The 12,208-nt window shown below is 43.1% G+C and overlaps 1 protein-coding gene across 1 annotated transcript in view; it reads left to right on the forward strand.

Moving 5' to 3' along the window:
- The first annotated feature begins 3,986 nt into the window (after positions 1-3,986).
- LOC121548620 (frizzled-3-like) overlaps positions 3,987-12,208 on the forward strand; it is a 39,530-nt gene continuing 31,308 nt past the window's right edge. The window contains exons 1-2 of the mRNA XM_041860137.2: positions 3,987-4,073; positions 6,334-7,031. Of these exons, the coding sequence (XP_041716071.1) occupies positions 6,819-7,031 (213 nt within the window). The 5' untranslated portion in view covers positions 3,987-4,073; positions 6,334-6,818. The remainder of the gene's footprint in view (positions 4,074-6,333; positions 7,032-12,208) is intronic.

The raw sequence follows: 12,208 nt of genomic DNA on the forward strand, positions 1-12,208 counted from the left end.
GGTCACAGTGTTTATGGACGTCACCTCGGGGAGGATGAACTCTTGCTGTGAGGGAGTCTGAACACACAGGTTTCACAAGAACTGTGTCTGTTCCTTGCAGGTCGTTTTAAACACTGTCCAGGCCTCCAGTCACTCACCTTAGGTTTGCCGATGTGGAGCTCTAGTACAGGCTCTGATCAGTCAAACGAGGGCATTGCGTTCATCCACCTCTGGCCTGCTGGCTCCCCTTCCTCTGCGGAAGCATAGTTCCCGCTCAGCCCAGTCAAAACTGTTCGCTGCTCTGGCACCCCAATGGTGGAACAAGCTCCCTCACGACGCCAGGACAGCGGAGTCACTCACCACCTTCCGGAGACATTTGAAACCCCACCTCTTTAAGGAATACCTGGGATAGGATAAAGTAATCCTTCTACCCCCCCCAAAAAAAAATGGTTAAGAGGTTTCCAGGCATTCCTCTTGACCTGCTTCTTTGCAAAGATTAGTGAGGTCTTCGCTGCAAAGGGCATCTTTCAGCTGGACTGGACCTCAGGTTCAACTGTCAGCAACAAGTCAGATCTGTGTAGAGGAAGAAGACTTTATCACCTGATAGAGACATGCAGTGAATCATAATTATTACATGTCTTTTTTGCATGATTCTGTCATTAAATCAGAAAGTATAGCCTAAAAAGCTCTCCATGGTCAATCCGACGTCTGCAGTGGCCCTACAGCATTTACTGTGATATGGCCTCTGCAGAAGTTAGGGCATTCATACTTCTTGCTCTTCGCAGAGCATAGCAAAGGTGTTGTGAAGGAAGTTGTCAAGGAAGTGAGTTTGTGGTTATACCGGACCTCCAGCCCCCATCTACGGTCAACCAATCATGTCAATGCGGAGCTATATGGAGCCCTCTGCATTGCAGTGGCGACCCGTCATTCAGGGCAGGTGGGGCAGAACCTGTTTAGCTAAAAAAAAAATGTTTAGTTGTTGCTGTTTTGCATGTTATTTTGGCATTAATTCGTGTCACATATTAGTTTGCAAACAATGTAAAAACACATTTATTGAGTGAATAAAGACGCATACAAACATGGTCTCTTTCTTGCTTTCTTGAGTAAGGCAGCTCCAAAATGCAGATGTTTCAGCATAGCTCAGTGCGTTCTGTAGTGGAAAATACAGAGCGTAGGCGTTGGTAATCTTCTCTAGTTGCGCTGTGATTGGCTCAGTGTTCTGTCACTCATGGGGACACTACATCACCGCATAATCTACAGGGAGACCTAGGCAGTTCAAGCCCCCTTGGGTGCTGCCATAGATTTACATTAGAAGTGCCTGTCCAAGAAGGCTCAAGGTCATTGCCCACAGATAAAATGGCGTCAAATCACGTTATATCTACCTTAGCTTTGATTGGACTGATCATGTCAACATCATACTTTCAAAATCTTAGCTAGCAAGCTAGACAAGCAGTCATCATCATGAACCAGGTCGACAAACTACTGGCAAATCCTTTTCAATCCTTGTCATATGAAGAGAAATTATAGACAAAATGTATCGGTGCTCATCGGCCATTGGACATAAACATTACACAATGAGTGGTTTGGAAGGAATCAGTGACTAACTGCAAGCGTTGGAAAACAATCACTACAGTAGGTCTATCTCAGTATCTTATTCATCATTTTAGGCAATGTTAGAATGATGTCATTGTTTTGCTTACTTTGTGTATTATAATTAGCTTTCTTGAGGAGGAGGGGATACTATATAATGTTTTTGGGTCTATAACCACGTTTGCCAGTGACATTCTCTTCCCATTCAAATATTTGTTTTCAACAAAAAGTTCAGTAATAGACCCATGTAATTCCAATTGATATTGCGAGGGTTGTTTTGTTTGCTCTATGTGCAGTCTGTGCGTCAGTACATTGTATATAAAAGTGGATGCTCATGATTGTATTTTCTTTCCTTTTTAGACCACATAGACCTAATAAAATACTTAAAATTGTAGGCTAACCGAGTCTCTCTCTCTCTGTGTGGTGACTTAAAGAAGAGTAAAATTAAGGCCTCAACATCTTGCTGAATTTATCTGAACTAACATCTATCTGAATTTTTGTCGTGTCCATTATGAAAGTGCTGAACTAATAGGCCTACCTCGTCGCAGCTCGTTTACTTGCACTTTCTTATACTTAGAGCTAAGTGTTAATGATATAAGAACAAACATGATGAATTTACTGAACATACGTTTTGTAATGTTTGTGTATGGTTCAAAACTCATTTTGGTGTTTTGTGTATGGTTCAAAACTCATTTTGGTGTTTGTTATTATTGAAGGAGAATGCGGTTCTTATTGACTTACACAAATCCACAAGGAGTCAGTAGTAACCACATTTGTTTAAGCAAGTCAGCTATGGTTTTTAAAAAGCCAGTAAATGAGGCTGAATGAACTGTTTCGCTGCCAGACAAGGCTCCGCTGATAGCCAGGTGTAGCAGTGTTAAGGATTCACTCCATGGTGCTGAAAAGAAAGTTCTGCTGTTAGGACAGCTTTATGTAAGCCCTAACAGTAGTGCAATTAATGTATTGTTTAGTGTTGTCGCTTTGCTGGCATGCATCCCAAACATTTTTGGGGAGTTTGCCCCAACAAAATGTACATGCTAAAATCGCCACTGCGGTATGGAGCTTGATTTGGCCTCTGCATGCCTCCCGAGGATCCGCAATGACGTCACATCCATATGAAGCCTCTGACCACATTTTCGGATCAAGCATAAATTGGCTTTTATTAGCCAATGCATAAAAGTCACATAGAAAGGAGATCATATTATTATCTATATTAGATGGTCATTGTCTACTGGACTAGTCCTACCATCAATTTCCTCCCGCCTCACATTTACATTTAAGTCATTTAGCAGACGCTCTTATCCAGAGCGACTTACAGTTAGTGAGTGCATACATTATATATTTTTATTTTTTCATACTGGCCCCCAGTGGGAATCGAACCCACAACCCTGGCGTTGCAAACGCCATGCTCTACCAACATCCCTGCCGGCCATTCCCTCCCCTACCCTGGACGATGCTGGGACAATTGTGCGCCGCCCCATGGGTCTCCCGGTCGCGGCCGGCTAAGACAGAGCCTGGATTCGAACCAGGATCTCTAGTGACACAGCTAGCACTGCGATGCAGTGCCTTAGACCACTGCATCACCACTGCGCCTCCAACGCATAATGATGGGGCATGCATAGTTATTATGACAATCACGAATCCTCAGTGATATGTATTCATATCTTATCCATATGATTACCAGTAAATGTCACTGTGTTCTGGAAGCATTCATACAGTTGACCAGTTTCCATAGTAATGGGTGTACCTAGGGTTCACCAGCCCCTCTCTATCCAACACTGTCACCGTCGCCGCTCTGCGTCATCAAGAGCAATGACATGAGCGGCACAAATACCGCTTGACACACATAGGTGGCGCTGTTGCCACCAACCGAAATACAATCCACACACACAAGGTGCGGCATGCATGTGGCTTCAACGGACACACACTGTTTACAATGTTGCAAAACACACGCTGGGCATGTTGCACCAAAGGATTTTGTTTAGTTTGCTACAAATCAAATGTTGCCATTCAGCTAGCTTGATGACTTCGTGTTGCAATATGAAGTAAAAGCCTATACTATTTACACGTGTGTGCCCCACTGAAGGCCTATACCTGGAATAAAATAAAAACGTAAAAAATAGAGAAATATGGTATCCATATAGTTTTTATTATTCCAGGTATAGACCTTCATTGGGGCACATAAATGTGTAAACCTAATTCAAAAAGTAATTTTGTCATTTCAAAACTGAAATTGTATTTTGTTTTTAGTAGACTAGCCTAAATATTTGAAAACATTCATAGGGCTACACACAACTACTGCAAGATAGAAAAGGCATTGGGTTCAATTGGCTGCCGCGTCCGGGTTTAATGACCGCTATCGCTATTCGAGAACATCATCGCAATCGTAAACCTGCTGGGAGAGGAGGCGGGAGGAGGGGGAGAGGAGTGGGCTATTCACTCATTGGTACCGGCTCGGGGAGCGGCGAAGACCCCTACACGTTAATTATTTTCCCGACAGAAAGGTAAATCTTATTTTATTATATTTTCTGTCACTCGCCTAAATATTTTCTGTTTATTGCGAACACATGTAGCCTGTTGCCAATACCGCTGGCGGGATCGTAGTAACGTTATACAATCGGGATACGCTTGTAGTGATTCTGTTTATGTAGAATAGCCTTCATACATTCAATATCAGTTGAGATGAAGTAGCCCAAACGTCATCTTTTGTTCTGCTTCATTTTTATTTGTCGGAATGGATAACATTGGTTTGGCCATTACGCGCGGTCGGAGGAGTGGCCAGCTGGCTTTGACAAATATAAACTACTACACTTTCATGTCATCACTGTTGTGTCTACCGGTAGTTTTGTAACATTGTTCCAAGCATGTTATGCACGTAAAGCCAGCCGGAGACGTGAGTAAATGCTATTACGCACGGTAATTTGACTACAGTGCAAGACACTACCGGTATATTACATTTTTTAATATCACATATTGTGTCAAACCTTTTGGTTATCTTACGTGTCATATTTTAAAGTGCATGATCTGTTGGCTGTTCTATAGTAATAATGGGATGGTAGTGGTAATTAAGAATGCTGTGGCAAAGAGCTTCTGGGAATAATTATCTTCCTACAGGGTCTGTGCCTATTTACAGAGACAATATACAGTATAATGCACATTTCTGTGCTATAACTGTACAATTATCAGTGTTTGATTTGGGATGAAAGTGCAGCTGTCTTTTTCCAAGTCGGTCCATTAGACTATGTTCACCGAAATTCACAAATGACATTATGCTAGAGACTTCTGATCATTCACTGTTAAGGGTTCATACACATTTTCCATGACTTTTCCATGACTTTTAACCACATTTTCATGACTATTATTATAGCCTACACGAAAAAGTAAGCATTATTGACACTGGAAGGCTGCTGTGTTTAATCTCATGTAGGCCTACCATCTCCTGTCGTTATGCCCTTGACAAAGGCACTTAACCCCCCACAAAGTAGACCTCCATCAGGAGAGCTCCTGGGTGTGCGGCCTTGGCTTTTGATCCAGCCCTGAAACACCCAAGTCTGCCACCCTTGATATAAAATATTGTAACATTAGAACCAAATACTTTTGTCTTTATAAAAGTATTCCCTCATTCAATGAATCAGGGATTAAATGGATAAAATAGGCTACTTCAAAGCAAGGTATCTAACTAGACATGTTTATATATAAGGTGAAAATATTCATGTTTCAGGGGAGATCTAAGCACGGCAAGTTATTTGTCAATTAGTCTATTCTTAGAATATTTTTTACGTTTTCGTAATTACATGGCTACTGTTTAATAGAGGGGAATCATAGCTTTCCAATGGTGCAGATTTAATTAGGCTATCTACAGTGCCGGTGGAAAGGCGACAACCACATTAATGCTTAGTTAGTTATAGTTAACTAGCGTGATAACTGCTACAAGATATGTTTTGAATTGGATATCTAGTTAGTCTGTCTGTCATTATTTTATACCTGCTGCAGAAATGTCGCGCTCTCTCTCCTCGGGCAACCGCACACACGCAGCACACATAGACACTCACTGAAGGGTCATTCCGATAATGGGTGATATGTAGATTTTTAAGTGATTGATCATATTTAAAATGTGTGCCTTTATGAATTAAATTAACAACAATTATTAAACACATTTCCATGACTTTTCATGACCTTACAAACCCTAATTTCACCGTTTGGAACAGCGCATCATGCGCATACAGGTCGGCGAATTTACAATCTGCACAATCTCAAACAGCCTACTGTCAAGCACAGATTCACAGATTAGTGGAAAATAAACTTGAACAAAGCGTAATCAGGAAATTAATGCCCACTCTCCATTGCTATTTAATGCAGACCTCGCCTTCATTACTCTTTGATCAACCTTTTTTGCCTCGGTCTGTAAATCTGGGCCGGCGATAGTCTATTTTGTTTTATAGAGGAGCTGGTACACAATTACCAAAATAATTTGAGGTGCTGGTAGGGAGCTCCGGACAGCTCCTGCCCAAGTCAAGCACTGACTATTATGGTATTCTACTGTTACTACATAGATAGAATTAGTGTACAAATTCTACTAATTAACTTATTCCATATCCACATCTAATTGTCATGAAAGGACAATAATGGATAATTTTTTGTAAAGAGCCTCTTAAAATATTGTGCAAAGATATAACTAATTTTAGTTATGCAATTATTGACTTTTGGAAGCAGGTATTATTCAGGCTACAATGTGCTTACCTTTCTCTCTCTATTTCCCCCCAGATCCCTTGACATCTACACCTATTGCAGGGATCCACTCTCCGATCTAAATCATTGTTTATAATCTGTGTATAAACAGTGGCGTGGTGAGAAGGGGACCCCTGTGGTCAGACAACCCAACGCCAGGCCTCATGCTCAGGTGATGAAGATCCTATGACTCAAGAGGGTGATGGATACAGCCAGCCTCAGCCATGGTGGCCATCTTTTTACACACACAGACTGGTACACTCTGAGACCAGGAACAGGACCAGTCTCTCCCCTGATCGCCACTTATCTATACCCATACTCCTCGCTCTCGGTCACCGACCTACTGCTTTGTGAATGAGGCTGATGATTTGGCCTGTCCCTGTCCGCAGCCTGGGTCCTTCCCTAACCCTGTCCTTGTCCGTGCACCAGCCTGGGTCCTTCCCTAACCCTGTCCTTGTCCGTGCACCAGCCTGGGTCCTTCCCTAACCCTGTCCTTGTCCGTGCACCAGCCTGCGGGGACCATGGAGTTGCTGTGGGTGTTGTGTGTGTCCTTTTTGATTGCTCCAGCAGTGGTGGTGGAGGCCATCCCCATGGAGTCTGCAGCTGGGAGCCACAGCATGTTCACCTGTGAACCTATCACCCTGCGCCTGTGTCAGGGGCTGCTCTATAACTCCACCTTCATGCCCAACCTCCTCAACCACTACGACCAGCAGACCGCCGCGCTCGCCATGGAGGTAAACACTGACTCGCAGTTTTTCATCTCTCTCTCTCTCTCTCTCTCTCTCTCTCTCTCTCTCTCTCTCTCTCTCTCTCTCTCTCTCTCTCTCTCTCTCTCTCTCTCTCTCTCTCTCTCTCTCTCTCTCTCTCTCTCTCTCTCTCTCTCTCTCACTCTCACTCTCACTCTCACTCTCACTCTCACCTCTCTCTCTCTCTCTCTCTCTCTCTCTCTCTCTCTCTCTCTCTCTCTCTCTCTCATTTCAGGCATTGCCATTTAGTTGGGATAGTAAGATTATTGCTGCTGGGTTTAATCAAGTGCTTGAGTAGTACCATGTGTCTGGATGAAGAGACTGTAACTGTACTGCAACTGTACTGCAACTGTCCTTATCTGTGCCAGACTCTCTGATACATCCAGAGAGAAAGTAAGTGAGAGAGAGAGAGAGAGAGAGAGAGTCTATTAAGGGTGTGGCTTTCATATAGTTATTTTTGGCCACCTGTGAGAGTAAATGTAATTGCTATTCATCATGCTAAATTTGTACACTGCAAATTAGAATTTTCCTTGAATATTTTTGCACATTATATATTTTAATATTGTTTATTAGCTCCGACCTGAATGGAGTCTCTCTCTCTCTCTGGCTAAACAACAACTTGTGTGTGTTTTTTTAAAAACAGTTGTGTGAATGACAGGGCTGTCTATCTGAAGGAGGAGGTGGCCAATCCCTCTCTCTCTCTCCGTCTCCTCTGCCGTATCTCAGTCTTTTGTCTTTCGCTCCCTCCCCTTCCCCCACGCAAGGTACACTGCACGGTTGCCTGGGAAACAGGTCCCAATTGTGTTGTTAACAAAGGAGCAGGCTTTCTGTGGCTCTCAGGCGGTGGTCCACGCTCGCCGCCCTCTGACCTCTGCTGAACACACCATGGCCCGCCTTCAAACTAGTCCCTCCGTCAGTTGGTGCATCAGCCATTGTCATGGCAGTCAGGGTAGAAATGCAGAGAATTGAGCAGAGAGTGGGAAAGGAAGGAAGGCGCAGAGAGGGAGAGAGAGGAGGAAGGAGAGGGGGAGAGAGGAGGAAGAGGGAGGGAGAGAGAGGAAGAGGAAGGGAGAGAGAAAGGAGAGGGAGAGAGAGGAGGAAGAGGGAGGGAGAGAGAGGAAGAGGGAGGGAGAGAGAAAGGAGAGGGAGAGAGAGGAGGAAGAGGGAGGGAGAGAGAAAGGAGAGGGGGAGAGAGGAGGAAGAGGGAGGGAGAGGGAGACAGAGGAGGAAGAGGGAGGGAGAGAGAAAGGAGAGGGGGAGAGAGGAGGAAGAGGGAGGGAGAGAGAAAGGAGGGAGGGAGAGAGAGGAAGAGGGAGGGAGAGAGAGAGGAGGGAGAGGGAGAGAGAGGAGGAAGAGGGAGGGAGAGAGAAAGGAGGGAGGGAGAGAGAGGAAGAGGGAGGGAGAGAGAAAGGAGAGGGGGAGAGAGGAGGAAGAGGGACACAGAGGAGGAAGAGGGAGGGAGAGAGCAAGGAGAGGGGGAGAAAGGTAATGATTGAGGGAGGGATAGATGGGAATGGAAGATAGATCCAGGAAAGTGTGAGAGATACTTCTTCCAGATATAGTAGTAAATCACTCAGATCAGTTGTATGTGTAGATACAGTACAATGTTGATTCATCTGTCATTGATTCTCTCATCAGTGATTTCATTTTAGTCAAAAATAAGCTTAACCGAACCTTGGTCTTCGAATAGACATCTAAAAATACAAAAATTTCACACACACACAAACCTCAAAGTAACAATTCGTTTTTGAATTGATGTATTTTCGAGGGCAGCCATTTCCAGATGACTGCATCTAATTTGACCACTTTTTCTGATATCCAAATGTCTTAACTAACCCCATAAATACATAATCACGTTACTGCAAATTGAAATTGCCATACTTTCATACCTACCCTCAGGGCTAGAACAGTACTTGACACAACTGGATGTACTGTGTTACATGCTTGAGCCCCTTACATAGTAACAGTGGAGTGAGAGGCCTGGCTCTGGGGCAACAGAACGCGACGGAAGGACGCACACAGACAGACACACACACGCATGCACACGCACACACAGACGCACACACACACACGCACAGACACACACACGCACGCACGCACGCACACACACACACACACACACACACACACACACACACACACACACACACACACACACACACACACACACACACACACACACACACACACACACACACACACACACACACACACACACACACACACACACACAGGCTTTGTGGCAACAGCAAGCCAACCTCTGTGGCAGACACACAGCAGCTGTTTCTAATGTGACCAAGTTACCATAATCCACTGTTCTGTTCCAGAGGCCGCAAGACAAGACATCTTCACATTTGCTTGCTTGGGCTGCCGTATGGATAAAGATAACACACACACACACACACACAGGAAGACCCCCCTCCATACAGACACACACCCTGTACCGTACATTCATCTCCTCCTACAGCACACATTTTGTCCTGGGGGTGAGGAGGGAGGGAGGGAGGGAGGGAGGGGAAACCCAGATGCATCCACTTGAAGTTCATTAGATCAGCCCTGTCCTGTCTCTGTCCTGTCTGTCCTGTCTCTGTCCTGTCTGTGTGTGTAATGCACCATGACAGGGCTCTGATAAGGTAATGCATGTCACCGGACTGGAGACTTGCGAAGGTGCCACCCTGTTTTATTCTATACAGAGCAGATAAATGTGGATGTTTTTGCCTGCTGGCTTGATCTTAAAGATTTGGTTAGGAAGATGGTGCCAGGTGTGTCATAAGGAAGATGGTGCCAGGTGTGTCATAAGGAAGATGGTGCCAGGTGTGTCATAAGGAAGATGGTGCCAGGTGTGTCATAAGATGTTGGTTTAATGAAAAGGAATGCTGCTGAGTTGGTGTAACAGACAGATTGGTCACTATGAAGGAAGTTATTCCCATAGAGACCCTATAATACGCTCTAAAGTCTGGAGTCAATCCGTATTGCAGAAGAAACGCACTATAGTGCGATTGAAATTTAAAGGCAATGTTCCCACGTTCGCGGCGAATGCATTCACGCCACAGTACATATGTCGGCTAAATCAAAAATTACCTTTACATTTCAATTGCACAATAACACAGATTTTCCTTGAGACGGATTGAATCTAGCCCTAAATCTGTTGTTCTTCCTATTTTAAAGCAAGCGACCTCAGGGCCTTTTATTCATAAATGATTGATATGACTGCTTAAAGGATCAGTTAATGATTGATTTGACTGGTTGATGGATCAGTTAACGATTGATTTGACAGGTTGATGGATACATTTTTGACAGGTGTCTTCTCTGACGTGTTGCGGTGCAGAATCAGGTTGCTGACCTACTCCCAACATGTTCTCCAGACCATGAAGGGCAGGTTATTGCCTGTAGCTGTTAACCGTGTGGTCGGTGTATCAAACTAAGCAGCTCATTCGCGAAACCCTAAATATTGTATTGAATGTGGAGTGTGCAATTTGAAGAGATTAGTATGAAAATGTATGCACTAACTGTAAGTCGCTCTGGATAAGAGCGTCTGCTAAATGACAAATGTAATGTAAAATGTAGGTGTGTACGTGAACCAGTCTACTGAAAGACACAGAAACAACAGAATAAACCAGACTAGTACAGATACAGTAGAAAGTGATCAAAGCCTACACAAAATCATTTCATTTCCCTGGTGATGATGATGATGACACATGGCATTTGATATTACAATTTAATGCAGTAAAATATATTTTCCCAGGCGAGTGCGACTTGCTGTGAAGCACAAAAAAAAAACTGCATCTCTAGACTCAAATACTGTATGTGAGGATGGAATTCATTTATTATTTTGTCCAGATGATGTCAGTCATCTCAGATGTCTGTCTGAGCCTCACGTTCCAACAGTCACTAAACCATAATAAAACGACACATCAACGTCACCCCCTTTATGTTATGGCAGATGGAAAATCTGAAAGCAGAAATATTGCATTTGATATGTACAAGGCATTTACAAAAGCTGTCTGGATGTGGATGTGATGTGGGTTCTTTGTGTGGGAATCGGCAAGCCTAACAGCCGTCCTAATCCTTTTAAATACAGCCAGCCGTCTGTGAGGCAGCCCAGAACACTGGTGTCAGAAATGAGATCCTGTCTACTGCCAGGGTCTGCATTTATACATCATGATGAATGACTGGTGCAATACAGTATGTTGGTTAAGCTATGGTGATGATGAATGACTGGTGCAATACAGTATGTTGGTTAAGCTATGGTGATGATGAATGACTGGTGCAATACAGTATGTTGGTTAAGCTATGGTGATGATGAATGACTGGTGCAATACAGTATGTTGGTTAAGCTATGGTGATGATGAATGACTGGTGCAATACAGTATGTTTGTTAAGCTATGGTGATGATGAATGCCTGGTGCAATACAGTATGTTGGTTAAGCTATGGTGATGATGAATGACTGGTGCAATACAGTATGTTGGTTAAGCTATGGTGATGATGAATGACTGGTGCAATACAGTATGTTGGTTAAGCTATGGTGATGATGAATGACTGGTGCAATACAGTATGTTGGTTAAGCTATGGTGATGATGAATGACTGGTGCAATACAGTATGTTGGTTAAGCTATGGTGATGATGAATGACTGGTGCAATACAGTATGTTGGTTAAGCTATGGTGATGATGAATGACTGGTGGATGTGCCTGCTATCTTAGTCATAGGAAGAGTGTGTGTGTGTGTGTGTGTGTGTGTGTGTGTGTGTGTGTGTGTGTATTGAATAGTGCTGCTGTGTATTTCTCTTTCTTGGAGACTGAATATAGATTAAGTTAATATAGGTTATAGGTGACGTTAATATAGGTTATGTTAATATAGGTTAAGTTAATATAGGTTATGTTAATATAGGTGAAGTTAATATAGGTTAGGTTAATATAGGTTATAGGTGAAGTTAATATAGGTTATGTTAATATAAGTTAAGTTAATATAGGTTATGTTAATATAGGTTAAGTTAATATAGGTTATGTTAATATAGTGAAGTTAATATAGGTTATGTTAATATTGGTTATGTTAATATAGGTTATGTTAATATAGGTGAAGTTAATATAGGTTATGTTAATATAGGTGAAGTTAATATAGGTGAAGTTAATATAGGTGAAGTTAATATAGGTTATGTTAATATA

This window comes from Coregonus clupeaformis, chromosome 33 (assembly GCF_020615455.1).
Source record: "Coregonus clupeaformis isolate EN_2021a chromosome 33, ASM2061545v1, whole genome shotgun sequence".
Classification (NCBI taxonomy): domain Eukaryota; kingdom Metazoa; phylum Chordata; class Actinopteri; order Salmoniformes; family Salmonidae; genus Coregonus; species Coregonus clupeaformis.